At 42.3% G+C, this 25,515-nt stretch overlaps 1 protein-coding gene across 7 annotated transcripts in view; it reads left to right on the top strand.

The window, feature by feature from the left end:
- Positions 1–25,515, top strand: part of NFATC1 (nuclear factor of activated T cells 1) — a 113,389-nt gene that overhangs the window by 62,577 nt on the left and 25,297 nt on the right. For 2 of the 7 annotated variants that reach the window (XM_065052265.1, XM_065052264.1), the window contains exons 7-9: positions 4,471–4,526; positions 5,819–5,951; positions 19,925–20,611. In XM_065052265.1, the coding sequence (XP_064908337.1) occupies positions 4,471–4,526; positions 5,819–5,951; positions 19,925–20,611 (876 nt within the window). Of the gene's footprint in view, positions 1–4,470; positions 4,527–5,818; positions 5,952–8,318; positions 8,469–19,924; positions 20,612–25,515 lie in introns of those variants that run through there. The other 5 variants (XM_065052262.1, XM_065052263.1, XM_065052266.1 and 2 more) reach the window with 5 other exon arrangements.

Genomic DNA, 25,515 nt, shown 5'->3' on the forward strand with positions numbered 1-25,515 from the left:
GTGTAGAGGCAATGAAATCCTAGATAATGTCTATTTTTCTCATACCTCAAGTGAACACAGGACTACTAAAGAATATAGACTGTTTTAATCTCCCGTAGTAAAGCGAAAGAACTTAAATGTATCTGAACGCTCCCATTATGCCTGTTTCATAGAGGCAAGGTTTAAGTGGTTGCCAGATGTTATACCCTCCTGGGTTTCCAGGCTTGGGGCTTTTTTGGTACTATATATTCTTCCCCCATCTCTAGCATCCATCGATCTGTAATGAAAGTCACACTGATGATTTGCCTGTTGAGAGCCTGCAAACTGCTGGCACTATGCTTGCAGTTCCCTGGGGTATGAAGGTCCACCCAGCCATGGAGACCCTGAGGTATCTGTTCTCATGGGCAGCAAGGAGGGGAAGATAGTAGAAAAACTTCATTGTAAAGTCTTTACAGCTCTTTGTTTTGCTCTTCCATAAAGAAAAAGCCTCATGTTGTGTTTTGCTGGGCTCTATGTGTGAATAACTGATGCCACTAGATTTACACCACTATTTTTTAGCGCTGTTTCTGTGTTAAAACAGGCCTCTACAGTGCCTTTTTATGTGGAAAACTTGTAGCTGGGTGTGGTGGGGAAGCCGTTCAGTGACTCATGCTGCAGGGAATTCCCTGATGAATTAGAGTATTTTTACTTCTGGACTTGTGCGCAGTTTCCTTTACCACTGGAGCGAGGGGCTGATAAGAGCAGACTACAAAGGCCCATTCACCGTTCAGCCACCGCATGTTAAAACAGGGTATTTATGCTTTGCAAAGCTGAAAATCCACTCCACATAGCTCAGTTTGCAATGTTTTTGTTATTAGCCATCCCAGGTACTCCAAGTGTCACAGCATTGAAAAAAAATAAAAGGCCGAAGCAGCCGGTGGTGAAGTGCTCCCAAAGCAGGGACAGCTATAAATAACAGCAATCGGTCTGTAAATGTCAGACTTCCTGACAAAACGCAGTGTCTTCAGCTGGCAACAGTGCTGATGGCCACCTGTCAGTCGAGCACTGAGCCCCCGCACCGTCAGAGAGCCCGTGCAAAACAGGAGGTCTTGGGAGGAGGAAGGATCCGAGGGTCCCTCCAGCCATCAGCACGGGTCCTTGGCTTTGCCGCGGCTGCTGGCACTGGGCGAGTGGGGCACTCTGCTGGGGACTCTGTAGGGCTTCTGGCACTGCGATTCTGTGCGTGGATGTTTTGTTTTTATTTGCCTTTTATAAAAATCCCCCAAAATAAACCGAATCCGATATAATACCTTGACACAACTTTTTAGCTGTATAAAGAGATGTGTTTCTGTTCAAAATACTGCAATATAAATCTTAAAAATGCCAAAACAAAGCCAGGCACATTGTTTGGAGAAGATAGTTCTTATTACTTGGTGAAAGTAAATAGCAAAATGAAAGGGAATGAAATGAGACCTTTGGAAAAGCCGTTTTCTCCTTTCTTTTCCTCCCTGCCTCCTCCTCTCCTTCCTCTCCTGTTTCCACCTTCCCCCCACTCCCCGTATAACAACTGTCCATTTGGGTACGGTAATTCCAGAGAGTAAACTTTAACGGGAATGCCTGAAATGTGTCTGCTTCAGCTTTGTGTTATGTCTGTAATTTGAATTATTTGCATTTTGGAAAGGTATAAATTGCTCTGGTGTACTTTGGTTGGCTGGCGGCCAGGAGGGAGTTGCCTCGGCCCGGGACCAGGCGGGCTGCTGCAGATGTGGCAGGCGTACAATGGAAACTTTTGTGGTCGAGCAGCCCTTGCTCCTCCAGCACACGCTGACGGGAGGCAGCATCCCGCCTGCTCGCCAGGGCCCCCAGTCCATGGGCACAGGGGGCAAAAGCATTTGCTCTGGTGCAGGCAGATTGTCTTGATGCCTCAGGCTCCCACAGACCCTTTGGAGCCATTATTCCTTTCTCTCTGTCTTTTTTTTTTTTTTTTTAATTTATTTATTTTAAATTTCAGCTGAACTGTGTAAACCTGCAAAACATGTTTACTGTAAGAGGTTGACGTAGTGGTCTAAGGTTTCCCTCCTGGAGCTGGTCCCAGTCTGTGGGCGTTGAGATTTCCCTCTTGGTTCACCAGACGTAATATGAGGAATTGTCTTTTTTTTTTTTTTTTTTTTTTTTTTCTGTCTCTGCTTCATAACAACTTTTCCTCCCTGTGTTTTTGTTAAATGAAATGTCACTAGCTGTTAATGAGTTGTCTGTTCCCTACTTCTTCCCTCTCTTCCCTTTCCCCTCAGTCACTGAGCAGTGACGGTCTGGACAGTCTCAAGGGAATTTCTTGGAGTGAAACCTGTATTGTTCTTATTAGCTTCTAAAGATAAGCCACAGCTCTGGATTTTTATTTTCCTAATAGTTTAGATTACAGCACTTAAAATATTTCTGAACAAACTCTCTTTGTCATCATAAAAATTTCGAAAGTGCATAAAGGCAGAGCTGTGTGAGGTAATTGAAAGATTAGCTAGACATGGAGTAGTTTTGAATTTTGCTGAAGTATCAACAGGAAATAAAAACCAGAAATCTGAATCAAATAATTCATCTTGCAAAGCAGAAATTAAACATAGCAAAAAACCTGAACTTCTGGTAATCCGTTTACAAAGGCAAATTGAACACATGTTAACTACTAGTCTGGACGTCTGTAGGTTTAAAAAAATACGCCAACAAACCCCTTACAAAGCAGAAGTTCCTAGACTTTGCAAAATGTGTGATAGTGTTGTGTTACAACTGATTGAATTAACTGGGAGGGTGGGGGGGAGAGAGAGGGTTACAGGGGCTCTGTAGGGATAGGGTGGGAGATAAAGGAGGCTGCTTTCAGACAAGGGATGTGTCCTGGCTGGCTGAATTTCAGTCAGGATTTTTCTACTGACAGCTTGGGGGAAGCATCTGTTGAATAAATTGCGATCACCAGTCCTCCTGAGAAGTCTGCTCCATCGCTGGCGCTCTCAAAAGGCATCATTAAGGAGACTCGAATCTGGTCTGGCTGCTCCTTCTTTCCCCACAGCTGAACGTGGCAGTACCAATTGAAGGGATTCCTTTTTCCAGTGTCACAATTCAAAATGTAGGAAGAAACTAAGGGTAGATCTGCTAATTGTTTCCTACAGAAAGACCTGCCAAATCCACTGTGCTATTTGTGCTGCAGCTTTCACGTTGCGCTTCTTTCCATATGTTAAATAGAAGGGGGTTTTGGATGCTAAAACAATTGCCAGGGCTAGTCCCTCAGTAGCATTCCTTTCACAGTAGGACAGCTGTACACAAAAATATTATTTACAGACATTTGTAATAAATCAGGCAGTTCCAAGTGCGTCACCTCCATCCTGGCCATGAAAGCGAAGAGAGAAGAAAAAATGCATTCACTGTTTTACCTTGCTGAGAGCTGTTTTTCTAAGGCAGTCCCACATCTATGTGATGAAGTTCAAAATAGCCAATATTTGCATTTGCATGTCCCGATGCTGCAATAAATATACAAAGGAGATGACATGAAGTCTCATTTTCCCTTTCAGTCCAGTGACATCTGACAGTGGTGGGACTCATGAAGCTACATGTGTCCCCACTGTCCTACTTAGACAGCAGTCTGCTTGTGGCCTTTAGTACACATTTGTGTTTTTCTAGGCCTGCAGAATGGAAACCTTATGTTTTGTATTATTTTTCTAATTTCCTTGCTGTTGAGTTTTGAAGCCTCAAGGAAGGAGAAAAAAACTGTTATTGACCAGTGACTCCTGTATCAGTGAGGCACAGAAAAAATGACCAGACAAAACCGATTTCTTCCAAAAGACAGGTCTCCAGAAAACGTGATAGCTGTGTCTTAAGTCTGAGTTACTTGAAACAGAAATACAGTAAATTTGGAGGAACCAACACACCACTAGAAGCAGCTCCAGAACATTGTATGTGGAGCTGCTGTAGCTGAGCTAAACCAAGTTTAAAATGGAGTCAAAAGCTATATTTACCAGCCTATAGCCTTGCCTTTTGTTCCAATCAGCAGAATTTTGACAAACCAAACTAAGAGTATGTTAAAATCAAATACTGCATGGCTGAGGAGCTTCCTTAAAACTACTTGTTTTGTTTTGTTTAATATTAGTGTTGAATATGACTTACTGCATAGGTAATAATCAAATGGCCTCACAGGTAGTAGGTTTTTTTGCCTCAAAGTGTGGGGAACTGAAGTGTAGAGCAATTGCATAATTTGTCCAAACTAGTGGCAGAATAATCTCATGGTGGCTTTCCCCCATCGTATTATCATGCGCTCTAGATTGTGGCTCCCCCCTTCAAAAATGCTAAGTGGGCTCCCATCCCAGGTTACCCAGATGGCCTTGGGTTGAGCAATGCATGGGCAGTGCATTTTGAGGGCTGATTTTCATACATGAGGTGCCCCTTCAAAGAGATCTTTTTTCAAAAGTCACTCTTTTGTAGGCTTGGGAGAAGAAAAAAAGACAGAACTAGATATATTTTTCTTTTGTCTTTTAGATGGTCACCATGTGTGGGAAATGGAAGCCAAAACCGACAAAGAAATGTGCAAGCCAGTAAGTCTGCCTTAAATATTTTAACATCAAGATGAAAAATATATATTGCCTTCTCCAGCACTGTTACTAAAGAGGGATTTCCAAGGCTTTGGCGCTGTTTCTCCCCACTGAAAGAGAACAAATACTTAGGCCTCCCCTCCTGGAAATCTTTCTTTAATGGGAGTGTGAGGTAAAAAGCCGTTGTTGGAAGCTATCCCAAAAGTAGGAGAGACCATTTGGAAAATATTTTTTCATTGTCCTGGATGGGCCAGCCTGTCTGCTCATCTTCTGTCTTGCTGGGTCAGTTCTTCCCCCTGCTCCCAAAGCAATTTCTGATCATTTTCCTTGGCTTTTGTCTACTTTCGGCAGAAGAAATGTGAGTCCCCTCATAGGAGTTCAGCCATACAGTTGGAGAAGTGTGGCTCCCTCAGCCATGACTGTAAGTGAAAAATGTGGCTGCCATTCCACCTCTGCAGCTATATGCAACAGTTTGTTATAGCTGCAGACCTGCTGGAGACATGGAAGCAAACAATTTAAAGACCCCAAATGAAAGCAGGCCAAATGCTAAGATGAGCATTCCCTTTTATTCTTTCAAAAAGTGCTGAAAGAGGTTTTGATGGTCCTAGCAGATTTCACTGTGCATTTGTGTAAGCTGATGCCCTAGCACTTAAGTTGTTCCTTAGCCCCGTGCTGGAGCATTTGGTTTCTGACAGTGAAAGATCATCTACATGCTCTCTAGTCCTTCTTTCTGTAGCGGTAGATGTTCTTGCAAGATCTCCCATCCACAGAAACTAGCGTGCTTAAAGCTTCCTGAGTCATAGTATGAAAAAAGTTTCACTGTGGAAAATGGAAATATTTGAATAATCATATGTCTGTCCTAATTCTGAAAGGAAGTTGTGTTAGGGTGAGATATACTGAGGATGACCTGACAACCGAGCAGTTGTGCTTTCTCCTGCTGAGTTAGAGACCACAATTGACTTGTCCCAGATTCTTGTCAGAGGCAGGAGGTGCAGAGCCTTGTACCTATGTGGTATCATATTTGCTGTCCAAATGGGAAAGGTAAAGGCTAGAGATTTTGTAAAGACGAGAACTATGCTAAAATCTTATTTCCCTACTTCTGGAGTCCTTGACACAGAGGACACTCTGGGTGTTGGGAGGCCATCCCTGCCCATGAAGCCCATCAGTTCCCCTGCAGAGAGTGTGTTCCTCCTTGTGAGCCTGGGTACCTCCTTCCCAGGGTTAATATCTGAATGCTATTGTACAGCTTGACTGCCTGAGTTGTACCTTGACTTTCTGATTCATTGCTTTTGCAGAATTCGTTGGTGGTTGAGATACCACCTTTCCGCAATCAGAGAATTACCAGCCCTGTTCAGGTCAACTTCTACGTCTGCAACGGAAAGAGAAAGAGAAGCCAGTACCAGTTTTTCACCTATCTTCCTGCTAATGGTAACAAAATGTATTCCTTATCTCTGCTTGTAAAAATGAGACGTAATGATGATTACTTAGATATATGGCTCTGATAATTCTTTAGTAACCTAATTTGGATGTATACCTGGTGCTATCAAATGAGAGAATCAAACCATGGTAGCTGCCTTTCTCTCTGCTTCCCACACAAGAGAACTTCTCTGCAGATTATTTTATTTTGTTGTGGTGGCAGAGACCTGTTGGAACAAGGACTTTTTCTGCTTTTGAAGACCCCCAGCACAACCTCACAGGTCTAGCCACAAAGTGTGGACATACTGAGCTTTCTGCTAAGTTGCTGTCATTCCTCAGTGTGACTTCATGGCCCCAGAAGGTACATTGCATTTGAATAATACTTCCGAGTTCACACCACAGCATTGTGAGCATACTGGGCTCTGAGCTAGAAGTGGTGTGGGAATTCTCCTTCCAGTCATCCTGCACCTCACTATCTCATGCAGGGTGAAAATAGCGCTCGAGGCTGATGCTGCTCTTGGGCCACAACGAAAAGCACGATATGGATGGAGATCAGTGTGCTCCGTACAAAATGCTTCATGTGTAGGAAATGTTCAGAAACACACGTGTCACTTTATTTTGGAAACTTATATTGGTGGCTGTGAAGTGACAATGAGGAATACTCCCAGTAGCTGAATTCCAAGCAGGAACGTATGAAGATTTTAATAGCAAGTAATTTTAGATTTTTTTTTTTTAATTTCAAATGGCAGTTTTTTGGGGGGAAAGTAAGAAAGAAAGGTGGTTGTTTTGTTGCTGTTGTTTTGGAAGGAAGAGGACTTAGAAAAATGATGAGGTTCATGCTTTTTTGTAGACTTTCCAAGTGAAAACAGTCCTGAGGGAATCTCCCACAAAGCTATACTTGAGTCATGTCGCATGACTTGGAGAGACTTGGCAACTTTTTGCAGGTGAAATCCCATAAAATATGTATTTGGAATTTCACCTAGTTAGCTTGCATTCACTCCAGACTTTTATCAGGACTTTGATTTAAAATAAAAGTACAGGAAACTTGACAAGGGCAACTGACTGCTTATTGTCTATGTGCTGCATAGCTATGCATCACTGAATCAGCCTACTTATGCAAACTTCATGCCCAGTGGGTATGTATGCCTGTATGTTTAAAGACTGTTCATCTCCTAAATCGGAAAGAAAAAAAAGTTGTTATTCTCTTGCACAACACTTTTCATCAACAAAAATCTGTTGCAAAGGCCTACAGGTATTGCCTTGCCACCCAATTTATCCTGATACATATTTCAAATACATTCCTGTTGTTAACTGTTGTTTATTGTGCAGCATCTTTTGTATCCAGCCTTTACATAGGTAATTTTTTACCATTTTATTCTAAACCATGGGAATAGTATTTACTGCTGCAAAGTTGGTTTATCCTACCACTGTTCTGAGTTTGAAACATTTGATGTTTCATTTGATGTGAAGTGACGAGAATAACTACATAGTGACAGGCAAGAGAGAACCAGCCTAGGCTTTATTCTGCAAAGACATCTTTAATTATGGTCACTCTTGAAAACACTGGGAATCTTGTTTAGTCTGCTTTACTGATTTAAATTCCTGTGAAATCTTTTTGTTTCAGTGTAGGGAAACCTGAAAGAAAAAAGTGTAACACCAGAGTAAAGGAAAGGGAAGCAGGTATTGAATAGTAAATATGCCTTCCTCCTGTTCCTGTTTGGTTCTTCACTCATGTTCTCTTAATATATATGTATATGTGCATATAAGTGGTTGAAAACCATCATATGTTCTTAGCAAACTCTCTCATAAAAGTGGTAAGAGTGACTGTGCTGCTGAAATCATCAAAATTAATAGTATAGTATGTTTTTATCATGCCTATGTTGTAGTGGTGAAGTTTTGCTCTTGTGTTGCGGGTGGTTGCTTCCATTGTGCCTTTCAAAGATAGGTATGATCACCTTGACTTCATAGTCAGAAACCACAAACAATGACTGAATCAGCCATTTATGCTGCTATATTTCATTTTAGAATGTTCTCCTTTATTTGATTTCAGTCACAACATTATTTTAATGTTTCAAGAAATTGTAGAAAACCAAAGTTTAGCTCATGAAGAAAAGAATACTTGAGTCAACAACCACTGTGTGATCAGTGTAAAAAAATGTAAAGGAGTTAAGCACTATTTTAGTCCAGGTAACACTTTGTCCCTTGTTTAAACAAATCTCATGAACATAGAAGGTGTAGGTTTTTGATAAGCAAATGTCAGAGTGATCATCAAGTGTTAAGACGTGGTTTTACATATATCAGATGATATCCTGTAAACTTCTTCTGTGCTTTAGGACTAGTCAAAACGCTAACATTTCTGTGCCTACTGTAATTTTGCAGGTATTTCTGCATGAGGAATCTTTTAAAAGCTGCGTGATGCACATTAGGCATGTATTTTACAGCTCAACTGGACTGTGCCAAAGCAAAATACTGTATATGGACTAAAGCCTAAACATTGTGTGGCCATGCAACTGGGGTGGCTATGGGCACGTGCAGACAATGAAGCCAGCAGGAGAGCAGTGGTCTTGCTGTGCGGCTCATACCCCAACTGCAGAACAATAGGGTTTTCTTTTCCTGTAGCTCCTGTTTCCCCTCATTCCCCAGACGAAAACAGCCAGTGGATCCAGGGGCATGTGGTTTCACTCATCCCACCTCCTGTGGATGGTCCTGTAGCATCTCCGTGGAGTACAGCTCTGTGACATGCAGCTAGCACAAGCTGCTCTCTCCAGCAGAATGTTACGGTTTCACCACCATAAGGCTTCTCCCATGCTGTGGAGATATGGCATGATTATACTTTCCCTTTGTGTAGGCTCAAGTGTTTTGCAGAGCAGGGACTTACTTGGTGAAGATTCCTGCCTCAGAAATAAAAAAAGTGCTGTAAAAATGAAAATCTTGCTGCTCTGTAGATGAAGAGTTTAAATAACAAACCAACCAACCAACCAACCAAAAAAAGGCAAAACAAAACAAAAACAAACAAAAAAAACTAAACAGAAAGTAGATGCTTCACAAATGAGAACCAAGGTCTGGAAAACAGGCTTGCTTCAGTCTTCGGCTTGGGACAGACCATAAACCTAAGTATTTGTAATCCACTTTTAATTGAAATTTTAAATTACTGTTCTGGTGAGTTAGAGTAATCCCCAAATCCTATATTAGCCTATACTGTACAGAAATGAATGCAATGTCATTTTTTTGTTATTGCTTCAATATTGTGCATCGCTGAGCAATTGCATATCAGTTGCATATCGGAACTTGCAGGCTATAGGCTCTTGACACTCCTCCCCAGACATGCCTGGCACAGAAATTTAAGTAGTTTCCATACCATTCCGGCACAGGTGAATTCCCACAGCTCATATGGTAAGTACTAATACGTTTTGCTTTGCCACATCCCCTCAGAATGTGAGGAGGAAGACACAGTACCAGACACTGCAGTCAGGAGTCTGAGCAATACACAATGAGCGAACACCTGGATATTTAGTTTTTAAAGTCCCTCCACTGCTGCAGCTCTGCGCAGGGATGCTCTGCAGCTCCATTATGTACAGCAGAACATTCTGGAAAACCATTGGTGAATCCTACATTTGTGAACCCTATCCTCTGGAAAAATGCTTAGTTTTTGTTTCTGTTTATGATTGCATATCATTTTGCTTCTATGAATTTATCATGCCATTGGCCCCTGTATGCATTTCAAACAGGAGGGATAGTCTTTTGAAATCACTAGATGTAAGCAGTAGCATTTGAGGTAGAAACCAATCTGGAGGGGCTGAAGAAGCACACAAGCAACCAGACATGCATGCTGTGGTTCCAAATCCTGTGCTTTCATCTGCTAAGAAAGCTGAAGGAGTTCTCCAGCTCAGAAGACTTTAAACAACACACTGAATGATAAGGGTTAGATCTCTGTTTATTCAGATTTCTTTTAAGTAGGTACATCAAAATAGAGGAAACGTGTTCAAGAACTTACTTTTTTCAGATAGGAGTAGATGCTCTCTATGATTTCTGTTATCTAATGAACATTGACATCAAGAACAGTGAACACAGAAAAGTTTTTTCTTTTAATTCTATTTAGACAAGTAGTGATACTTGATAAGCAAAGACAGGGTAGTTTGCCTAGGGAATTTCTAAAAAGATGGAAAAAGGAAAGTTGATGTTTTTCTTTTGCTGAAATGAAAAGTACACTTGTGCAAAGAGTTGATGATAAAGTATTTCCGGTTTCTGTTTCTGTCAGGCTTCTTAATTGTTAAAGCATTATTAAAAAATGTTTCATTATTTCTAGCATTTATTAAAATGGTGTTGATATGCTGGGCAATTTTTATTTTGAGAAGTGTTTTGCCACCTGTAGGGCTGGATTTCCAACTGCACAGCCTTCACTTGTAAAGCCAGATTTTCTGCAGTTTTTTTTGCCTCCCTACAGGCACCTTCTCAAGCCCCAGGGTGCTTGGAAAACTGGCCATATAGACAAGGGGCTTGATGGGGACAGAGATCCTTTGAATCTGTGGGTATGGGAGCTGTGAGCCTGCCCACGGTTGCTAGGTGTGCCTTAGTATTGCTGCTAACAGCCTGGCAGTGCGAAAGTGAAGCTCTTGGTGCACTTCTGAAAAGGCTGCGCAGTGCCCACCGCACATTGCTGTCAGCATCCTCCTGACTTCCTGCCTCAGCTCTAAAATTATCTCCCGCCTGCCCCACAGATTAGTACAATCAGCAGTTTTCTAGTGATTGCGTTGAGCAGCTGTGCCTGTTTCACCTCGGCTCTTCCGCCCACAGCTCACTTTCTAAGTTACAAGGAGACATTGGCCACCTGAGCAGAAAACAATAAAATGAGGGTGCAAAGTGTTGCCGCTCTAACATGACACAGAGCACAGCTTTTGCTGAACTTCTCCTGACACCTCTCACCTCTTGAGTTACTTGTTGAATTTGTTGAATTTTCATGCACAAGGCTGGCAAAATTATTAGCCTAGCCGTGTTTGTAAAACGTAGGTAGTTTGGGGGCAGTTGGGGAAGTGGGGCCAAATTCAGTGCCTGGGTTGTGAAATGCTCCTAATCTGTGGCATATGCAACGTGACTGTGGTATTGCCACAGTGGGCAGCACCTTGCAGCTGGCCTGTGGAGCCGGAGGAGAGGGCATGGAAGTCCGTAGGAGTGTGTTACGCCCAAGCCCACCTTAGGTCAGTGCGGACTTCCTAGAGCCATGTGTGAGGGGACTGAGTGCAGCTGAGCCAGGCTTGAAGCCTTGAAGACCTGCTGGACATGTTTCCATCCAGCCCAGGGTGCAGCCAGGCTGCTGCAAAGCCTGCACAGATCAAGGAAAGGCAACAGGAGGGATGGGGTGGGGGGAAGGTTGTCTCAGGGGAATTTTATTTTAGGTGAAAATATGAATCATATTGCACATTTTTATATGATGCGCTGTTACAGTTTATTTCATTTTGGCTGCTAGGTGGTTGATTGTTACTTTTGACATTTAACAGTGACAAAAAGCAGGCAGAATTCTGTCGGAGTCCTGTTTCCATTTAAGAGGATCACAAAATTCATCATTGCCGGGCACATCAGCTCCTCTGCTCTCTTCCAGCAGCCGCGCAAAGTCTACAGTTGAGCAGAGGAGACATGCATTATTCTCACCAGTGTTACACCTTTGGGTGGTTTTGCTCCCAGTTGCTGGGTCCCCAGTGGAGCTGCCCAGGCTTCCTGCGGGTGACATCCTGTTTTGGCTGTCGACCAGAGCCTAGCCAGCCACATCTGACCTACAGATGCAGTCATCTTGATCTTTAGAAGCAAATCTCTGCCTCACTGTGCAGTGCTCCATCTTCATCTGGAAGGCCAAGAAGGAGCATTACCTGTGAGATGTCCCTGTGACAGGCAGGGGTGGACGCGCACATAGAAGTGGCTGGCTACGTCTGACCAGCAGGCTCCATGGCAGCAGCAATGATCACCCATAATAGTTAACTTCCAGTGCATAAAGTTGTCTTTTGGCAGTACCTCACTTTTGAAATATGCCATTTCAGATGACAAAACCCAGCCTGTAGTTTCCGTCACCAAACCCCTCTTCATGAGCATTTCAAGAACTCCTTCCCTTACTTCCCAGTGATTTCACCTTCATATATTAATAAGCATGAGCTTTAGGATCTTCCAATTAGCTTAAAAGCCTAAAGGTAAAACTTGTGTGAGGGAGAACAGGGTTTAGAATTACATGGGCTGGATTACACGAGATGCTTATTTTTGTTCTCTTTGAGTGGCTAATCACCATAATTAATCTAGCTCAGTGGCTGATCCTGAAGGGGACATGGTATTGGTGGCTGCTGGAGGTGAAATGCACAGGCGAGGTTGTGTTTTGCTGGCTGTGGGAGGGACTGCATCGGTCTCTGAAGACAAAGACCATGTCAGAGCAGAGATGCTGAGGTCAGCAGAGTCCAAACCCCTCTCTGGACAAGGTGGATTTAGGGGGAGGACTAGCACAGTAAATATGCCCTCCTGACAGCCTGTCCCTGCAGAGTTTTCTGCAGAACTGCCAGGGATGAGGAACCTTGGACTTCCTGTTGCTGCCTTGCGGGACCCTTGCCCACAGTCCCCACTTTCCTTTTCTCCTCTTGTCAGGAGAGCAGGAGTAATCATAGACTCGTAGAATGTCCTGTGTTAGAAGGAATCCACAAGGATCATCAAGTCCAACTCCTGTCCCTGCATAGGACAACCCCACAATTCCCACTGTGGTCTGAGGTCATTTTCCAGTCTCTTCTTGAACACTGTCAGGCTTGGGGCCATGACTGCCTCCCTGGAGAGCCTGTTCTAGTGCTCCACGACCCTCTGGGTGAAGAACCTTTTCCTAATGTCCAACCTAAACCTCCCCATGCACATCTTCCTGCCATTCCTCAGGTTCTGTCACTGGTCACCAGAAAGAAGAGATCAGCGCCTGTCTCTCCTGCTCCCCTTGTGAGGAAGCTGTAGCCACCAGGAGGTCTCCCCTTAGTCTCCTCTTCTCCAAACTGAACAGACCCAGTGACTTTAACCACTCTTCATATGGCTTCCTCTCCAAACCCTTCACCAATGAGTAATGTCAGTGCTGGTAGTGTAATGTTGTGCCACGTTGTCAAAAAAAGACCTCAACTCAGTGAATTTTAACATGTCTGACAGAAATGACATGGAGGACCTCGGCCATTGCAGCCTGGATGTTGTGCACAGTTGAAGCTCCTGCTCAAGACAGCAGTGAGGATGGATGCTGCGCTGTGGGAGCAGCAGTAGAGCAGCCCAAGCGGGTGTACCACAGGACTTGATTTATTGTTTGCAACATCATAGAATTTAATAAGGTGTTATGATGGAAAATGAATTGGGTCTTTTTAAGAGTTTTCCCCTTTTCTCTTGAAAGAAAGCTAATGCGTATGTCCTGTACTAACACAACCCAAATGCCCTCCACCTGCTTTCTACTCCTCCCCACCTGATTTAACAGTGCATTCAGCAAGCTGCCGTATATAATCTTGTCTCATAAATATGGGTTAAAAAACCTAATAGCTTAACAGCTGTTAAAAAGCATTTAGTAAATGAGTTAGCTGGAAAACACTTTGTAATCAGATAATGGCACTGTCCGAGATTATAGGCCGAGATATATGTGCAAGGCTTCAGTCTACCTGGAGGCTGTTCTTGTGTAAAACTCTACATATGCATCAGATCCCATAAAAATATATAAACATAAACCCAAAGTGGGCAGGCAGGCATGTGTTAAAGGTAGCCCTCTCAATGAGCAGGACCAGCGTATTAGCACGAGAGGGTGAGTTCAGATACTTGCATAGGTAAAAGCTGCAATCGTACATGTGATGCATACAGCTTCTGGATACTGTGAGACTCCCTTTGTTTCTGAGTACTGTGCTCTGGTTTAATTAACTAAAAACCAAGGCTTGATAGCACCTTGGCTTTTAAAAAACATTTGGGTTGAATTGGTGCCTAGTTAATCCAGTTAATGGACAGCACGTGCAGACACCTCTGTAGTGACTGTCTCAGGAGATCCCTGGGTTTGAGTGCCTGTCCCTTGTCACTGAGATTACCACTGCTGCACATGCATCGGCAGGGCGCTCCAGAAAGTTTTGCTCTGCTGCTCTTGTGTTACAAAACAAAATTACAAAATTGTTAAAAATTATAAAATTATAGTTTCTGAAGGCAATCAGCTCATTGCCTCTCCCCAACATCAGACTGCTCCAGAGTCAGAATGAGGGGTGAGGTTCTCACTCTGCTCAAGCCTGCGGGATCCAAGTGGTGCTGCCACAGCAGCCAGGATTTTGTCTTTGCATGAATCCAGAGTGGCTAACCTGCACATGGAAATGTGTCCACATCCCTAACTGTATCTCTGGTTGGGCAGCAGCAAAGCAGTGGCAGCAGCTGGCGTGACCTGTGCAGTGTCTTCTGAAGGAACATCTGGGTGGTGGTGAAGAAGGTGTGTGCTGCCTGGCCCAAAACTGACTGACGGGGGAGTATTTGGAAGGCACAAACAGCATTTCAGAGCCCAGTTCAGTAATGGAGATTGGGCCACCTCACTCCCCAAAGTCTCATCCCAAATTCTGACCAATTACGAGACATTTAGTTCAGAAGTTGAAGAAACGTGTGTATACACATGAAAAAAACAGTAGTGTTTTGATTTTCATATGCTAACCAAAATCTGTGTGCCGGTGCCAGGGAACTACATCATAGTCTGCACTGTGAAAGGTGGCAATTTTGTTTGATAGGTTCATTCAAACTAAGGGCAAAATAAATACAGTGCCATAAATGTCTGCATTGATAATAATATGTGGAAATGTGGAATTGTGAGTTTAATGTTAATCAGGATAAACATCTGTTTAATTTATAAGATTATATTTTCTCAGTTCACATATTTTAATAGCCCTCCCCCCAAAAAAGTTTAAAAACCCATCTGGATTGCTAAAGTGTAAAAGCAAACAGACTTGTTAGAATTGTCAAAAAATACATATAATTTATATTTAAGCACTTTCTGACTCCCTTTACTGAACACGCATGATTTATTATTTTTCTTCAGTGTTTGATATATTAACTTTTTACCTGCTAGAAAGGCTTTTCTTTTAAACATGGGCTTGCCGAACTGGCTGAAATATTTCTCCCAGATTCAGACCCACACAGAAGGACCATTGTCTTCTACCCGGTGCCTCGGTATGATGTCATAACCCTGGTCTCTCTGAGTAAGAAGCTTTGATTTATAGCCAGGGCTGCTGCCAATGTGTGGTTCTCAGAACTTCGCATTAAATTAGATGATATAAAGACAGGAATCCAGAGTAAGACGGCATCGTTGAACCACTGAAAACACATTAACAGAGATTAAGTTGCTTATCAGACTAATTTAGAACTATGAGCTCTGTCATATTTTAATATTCAAAATTGAGGAATATTTAAAATAATCTGTTTGCTGACCTAACTCATTGTGAAGTAACAAGCATTTAAAAATTTACCATACGAGCAAAACGTGCATTCATTTTTTCCTTTTTATGGCAATGGCTTGATCCTTCAGCAGCATTGGGTCTCTTAAACAAGTAACATTACTTTTGAGTCTGAATATATGTAACAACTACATCATTTTTTCTGTTTACAATTTCACAAATTTGGGATTAATTGCTGCAATTTTTTATTGGCAAATCTCAGTGTATGGCAAATTTGGTCATAATTTTTCATTCTAGCTAGCTGAGAGTCTGCAAGACTGGGTGTTACCTCAGCACAATGGAGCAACTTTGAGACAGAATGCTTGTTGCCATTTGATATGGCTCTACTGAATTTAAGAAATAGTCTGGTTTCTGCTAGAAGTGCTTGCATATTCTGAACTGCTGTAGGGCTTTCCAGTTGATTGCCAGTCTAGGCCTGCCGTGTGACTAGGAGTGTCTTTTTCAACTGCCAAGTTTTTACTAAGTCATTTAAGATTTGATATATTTCATCTAGAAGTCAGTCAGGCTAATACTGTTAAATATTAATCCTGAGAAAATTTACTGTACTTTCTGTATCATATCACGTCTCCCCGTGTGAAATATTCACTTGTGCAAGTTAGTGATAGTGAAAATGGGTACATGTTATGGCAACTAGCCTACCATGCCTCCACAGGGAGGGATTTGAGACACAAACCCCTTTTTCTAGCTCAGGTCTGTAAAGATTTGCAGTTAATCAAGCATGAGTCAGTTGGTAAGTAGTAACACTAGTATGTGGCTGGCCAGTGATTGGCCCTGGCTGGTCTGGAAGGAGCCCACTGAGTTCCTACTTAGGAGAAAATGTTGAAGGTGAGCACATGAGGTTTGTGTCCTCAGTTCCTCTAAGTCAGCTACAGCTGCTTGTCCCAGCTGAGGGTCTCTGCCCCGCCCAGAGTTAGTAAGACAGTGGGTAGGGTGTGTTAGGAACTGGTAGCCTTATCACATGGAAGTATTTTAACTGAGTAATGCCATAGACACCGTGATGGTAAGTGGGTAGGCAGAGACTACAGGTACAGGCTCTTCCTGCATTGGATTTGGAAGGTGTGTCTTGAAACACTCACAGCTCCTGCCTTGGGCTCTCTGCAGTCATTTGCGAAAATGAAGTAAATATTTGGCCTTTTAAAGAAGGAATATAAAGTGATTTACACCAACTTTTGACACATTCAAAGTATTTTCAGAATGACCAGGACGTCAGACAGACAGCTTGTTTGAGTTGAGTTTGGAAATACAAACACTGGCAAAGATTTTTGGCCTTTGTTACTACATTTGGTGAAGTTGCATAGGCTGGAGAGAAGCAGATACAGGATAGAGTGTCATAAACTGTTAACTGCAATGTAGCAATTTCTGGTATATCTGTCTTCCACAAATCAAGTAATACAGTTATTCATGTAAAGTACAAAAGTCGAGGTCTAGCCAGAAAAGAAAGTGTTAATATCTTACATTTCTATTGAAATGCTCAGTTTGCAGGTCTGATTCCAGGTCATCTGGGTCATTAGTAATAATTTCTCTGGGCAGGAGCTGGGGCGAATCTTACAGAGATTCCTTCTCCAAACTGGTACCCTGTGAAGACATTTACACTTTTTTGAAAGGGAATAAGTAGCTGCCATCCCAGCTTGATAAGAACCATGTGTTCACTCTGCACAGTGTTAAATGGCTATACAAATGGCAATGCACTGAAAAGTCAGATACAAATCCCTTCACCATTTCAGCATTCAGTGTGATACTTATTCTAGTGATGAGATGAGCATACAAACAAAATATATGATACTTTGCAACGGGAGACTTCTACTGTGTTGCAAAAACAGATTAAAAAATATAATGGAGACAATTTAGTTGAACAAGTTCAGACACCTCTAAGCCTAAGTACAGGTAGTACCTGTCCATTTAAAGACAATTTGTTTCTCTTTCCATGAAATAACTGATGCTCGGGAGTCTCAGTTCAGACCAATACAAGTGGACAATGTAAGCAGACGTAAAATAAAATGGAGGTCCCGCTTAATCCCGTGTCCCTCCTTCTTGTTTCCCTTTCTGGCTACCAACTTGACATTGGCAAACAAGCTACTGTGACTTACCCTGATTGGTCCTGTAATTGACACCAGTCTCTGTTTTCCCTCTGAATTCTAAATTTAAGGGCAACTAGGACTGTCCTTGGTTGCTGTCATCATCTCCAAGAGAGTTTTTGGACTAAAAGGTCTAGAATACAGTCCCTTCCATGCATTAGTCCTTTGCCCAGTGCAGAGCAGGACTTACTGGTTATCCTCTGTTTGTTGTGGCAGGTGTATTTCATAGTAGCAACACATGAAAGTAGATTTCAATGTTCATGTCTACTAATCAGACCTCCAGACGGACCCCATGGCATTGCTTTCATACAGAAAAAGTTCAAAGTGAAGTGACAAAAAAGGGCCTGGTAAACCAAGTAGCAAAGGTGTGCCATAGGAGAGCTACAATGAAAAATAAGCCTGAGATCAGGAACCTGCCTTCTTTAAAGCCTCCAGCCCACCTGCCATCAGGGCTATAACCCTTCCCCAGGTTATAACAAGTCAGGCAGCTCCAGGGTTTATTGGAGTTGAATTGCCAGTGGTTGAGCTTAGAATTATTTGGCACAGGTGTTTCTATAACAGTGATATATTGGGAAAATTCAGTGTTCAACAACCATCATATTTCCAGCTGTGCTGTGGTTAGTGCTAGTACAGTGAACCTAATATAAAACATGTGAGAATATTTGCTAGCTCAGGAACTTACTAAAGGTATTTTCTTACAATATCTAAACTGCAATGTTTATGTAGGTGCATTTTTTTGGTCTTGCATTTTCATAAAGGGTGTGATATTGATTTTATAAAGCTGTCACTGAACCTGGACTCTGCTTCTCTGCAACCAAGTGCATTAGTAACCCTGCTAGCCAATGCACATCACACAAACAGGTGAAAACAAGATTATGTGGAATCCAATGACCATTCATTGTCCTTAGGACGTTTGTCTTGAGCAGCACCTGTGCATCTGTTACGTATATAGGCATGTTTTTACTAGGGGTGCTAGAAATCTTGAAACAAGTGTTGCAAGCATCTATATGTAAAAGAACATAAAAGGAGCAAAGTTAACAAGAGGCTAGGGGACTGTAAAACAAGGGTAGTGAAGTGTGTTCACCAGCAGAAAAATTTGTGACTGTTAAAAGAGTTTTTATGTGTACACATGCACACGTGCATTTTTAGGGCTTCAAAAGACGAACATAGTAAATGGCTGGAGAATGAATAAGGGTGTTTGTAAAACACATGCAAATAAAAATACAGACAGAGACACTCATGCAAAAGGTATATGCTCTGAGCTGAGATGTGCAAAGATGTCTCATTAATACTTTTGTGCCACAACAGCTCAGTTATTCTAATATTCTGAAAGATATCCTGTGTTGTCACCATAGATTTCCAACAGCACTTTCAAGCGATGGCTGTTCCTCTGGATCTCTTTTTAGTAGAAAAGATAAATGCCACTGTGCATCCATGCTCAATTGTTGTATGCATCTGGCTTGAAAAAATACATCTACAGACTATCTTGACCCCATTACATATACTTTTCCTGATAAAATGGGTGTCTTTTTACCCGTGCACTGCATATGTTACAGCAGAAGCAGTGAAGGCACCTCTCTCTGATTTGAGAAAGCCAATGTGAAAAAGACACTTTGATTTGAGGAAGGATCTCCTCTCTGATATGAGAAAGCAGCTCTGCATTTGTCATGACTCAGTTGATGCTCAGAGACAGTCATTCTGTCCATGTGCTGGTGGTATTTAGAAGCATGGCTTGACAGCTCAGATCATCTTTTGAGACAATGGGTAGAGCAAGCAGAGGTCTAGAACAGGAGTAATTTTTTCTTGGTAGCCGGGGACTGAGTTGACATTTGTTAAGAGCTGGCATTAGCAATTTGTATCCAACTTAGAATCACACCCATTTGCTGGTTAGTAAACTTAAACACAATAATGTAAAAACTGAATAAATCAAATTCTGCTCTTTCAAAAATATACTGATAATTGAAAGCCTCTTGTATATAGTAGTTTGCCATGTATCTTTGCAATTTTACATTCACTGAACTTGGAAAGCCCTGTCTCTACCTTAGTATGCTCCAGTTTACCGAATGTGCAGACATTTATCAAATGGGCCATCAGTAGCTGTAGAAATGCCGTACTATATCCAAGTTAAAATTCTTGCTTTGATTACTACAAATCCGAGGAGCCCTTGGGTCCAAAGCTTCCACTGAAGCACAGCTATTTGCAAATAGATTTTTATAGCACATTAGTGCTGGAGGAGAGTCCAAAGAAAATAGTCCTTTTCAATATTAGAACCAGCTGTGACTTTCTTGTGCTGATGACTCATTCATTTTTTTTATAGGGTGGGAGAACTAGGCAAAAGACACACAGAGTCTTATTCAAGACGTTGTTTGTTTTGCAAAGGGTATCCTAGCCACAAGCCAACTTGATCATACCAATACGCAACTCATGTTTATTTAAAACTTTTTTCTTTTAACAGTTCCAATTATAAAAACAGAACCCACAGATGACTATGAGCCTGCCCAAACCTGTGGACCAATGAACCAAGGCTTAAGCCCTCTCTCTAAACCATACTACAGCCAGCAGATCATGATGCCGCCTGATCCTGGTTCCTGCCTCGTGGCTGGCTTTTCCTCCTGTCAGCAGAGAAATGCTGTGATGTCACCCTCTCCCAATGCAAGCCCCAAGCTGCACGACCTTTCGTCCTCTCCTTACAAGTGCATTCCCAACCCAGGCCACAGTCACCTCGGACTTCAGCAGCCCGCTGGAGGTGTCGCCACCATACAGGAAGTGCCAAGGTCTATAGTTGTGCACCCAAGCTCCCCCGAGCAATCATCTCACATCATGCTGCAGCCGCAGGTGAGTCAACATCTGAGCAGTAGCTGTCCCCTTGGTTATCAACAAACACTCTATCCCAACAGTCCCTCTTCTCCAGTTCCATCTGTTACCCAAGAGCCAACCTATTTGCAGTCCTGCAGTCCAACTCACTCATCCATAATGGGTCAACAGCAGCAGCAACTGCCGAAGGTTCACAGAAATGAGTCTCCAACAACCCAACCACTGTCATTGCCAGAGTTGCATGAGGAAAGTAATCATAATTTGGCCCCTATTCCTGTAACGATCAAGCGAGAACCTGAGGAATTGGACCAGATGTACCTGGATGATGGTAAGTCTTCTGCAGCATAGGTTTGTGTTCAACCATGTTGCTATATCAGTGAGTTCCCTTCACCCCCTCCTCCTTTTGAATCCTCGTGGAAAAAAGTTCTATTAACAGCCTGGTGGAGTGGTGCGGATTTTTGCTTGGATTGTCTCTATACAGGAAAGAACTCTTTAATTTCATTTGCAATAATAAAACCATATTATCTAAACCTTAAATATTGTTAGTTACCTTAGAGCTAGCTGCATGACCAATAGCTGTGTTGCAGTAGTCTTAACTAAATGGTCTTGGCTTATGCCTATGCCAGTGACCTGTGGAATGACAGTGGAAACAAATATGTTTAACATTGTCCCATCCATAATGCAGTGAAATGTCTGATGTGCAAATCTGTTCATTGGAACTAAATGATAAGCTGCTCTATTTCAATTGAGAGGGTTCAAATTAAAAATAGAGGTACATCTTTCAGCATAACTTTTCAGTCTGATGGCATCTACTTTTTCTTCCATTCTTATTGTAGACTTGCTGCTGCTTTTCAATCTTCTTTTTCTTTTGTAAGATTCTATATGTATATGTATTCTACATGTACCACTGAAAAGTTAAAATGCTGTGATGAACTTGTCAGACTCTAGTTTCCAAAAATTTATTAGTCGAACATAATAAAAGGGATAATCTGGCATTTGATTATGTGACCTCACTGAACTGTGATTTAGCACTTGCTGCTAAGTATCCTAGTAATATTCTGGACCTTTACCTTAATACGGTACGTGAGTTCCCTTCCAACGGCCACATAACTTTATATATAACATACCATGCTATTTGAAAAAGAAATGGCTTTGAAAAGGCTGCATTGAAACTAGCTGGTGCCAAGGAACATCTGAATGTGATTGTCTTTCAGGGCGAATTTAAAGACAATTCGTTGCACTGTTTTTTTAAAAAGGACATTTAGTCATTCTATTTTAAACAGCATGATACTCACTGAATTAGGATTACAAATGAATGTGTTGGAGCTTGAGTAGCAGCCTTTTGCTTTTCAATTCTAGGAAAATGATTTTTCTTAACAGAAGTTATTATTGGTTACATGATAGACAGGTCTAAGGAATTTTTCCTAATTAGAGTTCAGTTCACTGAAGTTTTGCACAACACATCTTTTGTGGCAAGGTTTTGTTCATGTATCATCCATTTTTGCCACGTATCTATGCTGTAAGGAGCAAGATTTCAACAAACCGAACAAGAAATGTACACAAAACAAAACGCCATGCCCAAATTTTGATTTTGAGAGAAGCCAGAAGTTATCTATGGAAGGAACAGAATACACATAAAATCTAAGTCTAGTCTGTAGCTGTCTTTCTAGAAAAGCACAAGAAAAGGGCAGTCTTTCTGCCTTACCTCTCCAAAATCCAGCAATCATTTCTCTGACAGCACTGGGAAAGCTGCCTTTGGCTTATCTCTGCTGGAGAGATGGAACTGCGGCTCAGAGGTGAAGGGTGAACCTCCTCAGCCATGTCTACTTTAGGTTTCTTCTGGAGGAACAGAGGAACTTTACTACCATGTGGTCTGAGATATTTTAGTTTTTTCAGCAGTGCTCATTCTCTCCGACAAAGCATAAATGGTTTAGTCTTTATCCCCATCTCTCTTCCATCCCCTCTTCTGGACACACACACACCAGTTCTCTGACAGAAAATCAGAAGTAATTATAGAAACCACCATGTACATCTGCACTGATACTTACAGTTGCCTTTGAAGATCTCTTCAGCTAGCCAGTTCAAGCTTTCCTTTGGCATCCAGCAGGCTATCAAAATCATTCTGTGTCTGACCACAGACAGGTGTATAATATAAACCAAGAAAGAATTCATAGATATAACAGCCATGGTAACAATATGTAACAGAAAAAAATTGTGTAGTTCCAAAAAATTAAACACCACCAGTTCCCTCTAAGGGTGGGAGTCAGAAATGGTAACCAGAGGAAGTCCCTTTTCTATCTCTAAACTGATATTTAGGTTTGTCTCCAGATTCACACCGATGGAGCACAACCCACATGAGCTGCCCTTTCGTACCTATGCCGCATGTCAATGCCCGAATAAAAGGTCATCCACTCTATGTTTTGTGTTGGCAAAATGAAGCCCCTGTAGAAAGCAGGAGTGGACTGCTACTGCCTTCTTATTTGTCTTGGTTTTGGGGAGTCTAGAGACAAAGTGTGTGGCACAGACACTAAAGGCAGAAACCATGTCTTGTGGGACTCATGCTGCCCAAGACCTTCTGTTCAAACCATGCAGAGCCCCAACGTGCCTCAGACAGACAGCACAGGAGCATGAAACTGTGAGTCAGGCTGGAAGGCTGTTTGGTTCTATGCTATATGTGTTTCATGGAGGCAACCTTACCACCACCAGTGAAGGTATGGTTTCACATTAGGTTTAATCTGATGTAACTGCAGGCTCCCATGGAAAGAGTGGCCTACATCCATCTTGCCCTTAGCCACATGTTCTTGCTGCTTCCTTTGAGTCATATCAATTGATTATGGAGCAGCCGAGCATGCTAATGGAAAATTAACCTGCCAAAAATAGCAAAACCCACGTAGTTTTCCACTGGGTCATCTCATGGAACCACGTCCCCTGGGTCCAATAGCTGGGTCCAGCCCACAAAAGAGGCAGGAAGCCTGTTGCTGAGGGTCATGGAGTGCAGCGGGACCGCTCTGGGTGGCAGCAGCTCACCCATAGGTCAGAGTAAGATGTGGAGCCACATCTAATGTCATCTTATCCTCCCCAGCAACACTCTAATCAACTCACTCTGTCTTGGTAAAAAATCTCCTTCTAGTTATGGAAGGATGACATCTGGGCTGTCTCACATGGTCTCAAAGGGCAGTTTGGCCACTATGGTGACAGCCTGGAAACAACCAGTAGTTGCTCCTGGTGTCCTGGTAAATGCTCTTCACTGACATCTGCACCAAAAAGGCAAAGCACTCCACATATGCAATGCCTTTGTGCCGGGTGCGTTCTGTTCAGACTTCTGGCTGTAACTGTGGAATAAGGGAGAATGGGTTTAGCAGAGTGGCTCATACCAAATGGGAACAACTAATTATTTGTGTGCTTGGTTTTTGCTGTTTGTTGTTGATGTTGTTTTTGTTTTTGGTTTTGTTTTTGTTTTTAAATAGGAGCTCTTAAGCTATTGGCATTGCTTCTTGTTAGTATCATATCCATCTTTAAGTGTTTTCTTTGTTGGAGGAGTGGGTGGGATATCTGAACTTTATGACCATATTCAGAAAACCAGATTATCACCAGTACCAGATACTCACAGGTATTTAAAACTCATCCCATAAAGTGATACCTGATACATTGTGGCTATACTCTTGATATTGAAATATTGGATACCAACACTCATTCCAAATAATTCTGAGTTCAACCTCCTAACACAGATTATGGCTTACTCCCTTTGCTGCTTTCACAACAAGTTTTGATTAAAAGCAGTTGAAATGTGACATTTCTGCTTGGTTTTGGTCCCCTGCGGGAGCCCATGGTCCTTTGCAGCAGGAGAGGAGGTGTCTTGCAGCAATCAGTGGGGCGCTGCTCCGTGTGCCTGAGCCACCCCTGTCCTAGACAGTGAAGGTTACGTGACGTTCCGCTTTCAGATCTAAGCTGGGAGGAGTGTGGGGTGGTGGAGCCCGCGGAAAATCCTTAGGCAGGCAGGCCTGAGAGACCTCTGCAGTGTAAGTCTATGAAGTGATTGCTTTTCAGAGAAAACATTTTATTTGAGGACCGATGAGTCGAATGTGCTGTACAGCCCTGTTGAGACGTGAAGTAGAATTAGCATTGCCCAAAGAGATGGGCACTTTGGGAAGCTACAAGCTGATGGGAATTCTTCCTGGTCCCTTGAACCAGTAATTCTCTCAACGGGATGTGAAAATTTACTTAATTTATATAATACCTCACTTCTGTGCATGCTCCTCTCTCTGGCCCCCTAACTAGAACTTGGGTCAAAAGCAGTACTAGTCTACTCTTGAAGTAATCCTGCTTCTTTTCTGTTCACCAGGGCAGCTCAGATAATTTTTTCCAAATTTTTACTGCTTCTCTTAGTGGCAGAAGAAACCCCAAGCCAGATGTGGTGGACTTGAAGTTCACACAGCTTTCAGGATGTTCAGGCAGCTGGGAACTGGCCCGGCTCACAACAGGAGATGTTAAAAGTGACTTGAAATCACTTTCCTTATCCCTGTTTCCCTTTCCTGGAACTAGTGTAGCTTGTATGAAACACAGAACTGAGCTCTGAATTTTATTTCACCAGGAGGAGAGAGATCAATTATGTATGCTAATGCCAAGAAACATTTTTCAGGTTGTAACTGGCACTCCCACAAGCTATTACATTTTTTACCTGCAGCAGAATGACACTCCGTTGTGAAATTATTTCCTGCTGTTAGAAACATCAAAGAAAGCAGTTTTCATTACAGATGAAAATGAAGCTATTTCAAAAAAGCCAGGGGGAAACACATTGGTACCAACAAGAAAAAATTTATTACTTATGTTCTCAGCAGATTTCAAGGTGTATTGTATGTGGTGTTATCCCATTTGTTATATTAATGCACAGAACTTTACAAAAGCAGCTTTTAATTGAAAGCAAAGCAGCATCCTGAAGGATTGTTTAATCAAGGTATGCTTGGGTACTGAAGCTGAAGGCCTCAGCTTCTTTGAGCTTTTCCTGGGTTCCAATCACAGCTTTTGAGATGTGGTCCCAGCCATGTTGAAATCGGTGGCCCACTCCCATTGCCAGCAATGGGGCCAGGGTTCCACCCACCATTGAAAAAACTGTTTTCCAGAACTCCCCAAGTCCGGTGTAGAAGCTAGAACTGGAATAACAATATCTGACAGGCAGATCTCTTGTCTGAAGTTTTGTATATTAATTCAGCTTCCTTCTCTGCACACGGATAC

This window comes from Columba livia, chromosome 2, assembly GCF_036013475.1.
Source record: "Columba livia isolate bColLiv1 breed racing homer chromosome 2, bColLiv1.pat.W.v2, whole genome shotgun sequence".
NCBI lineage: Eukaryota > Metazoa > Chordata > Aves > Columbiformes > Columbidae > Columba > Columba livia.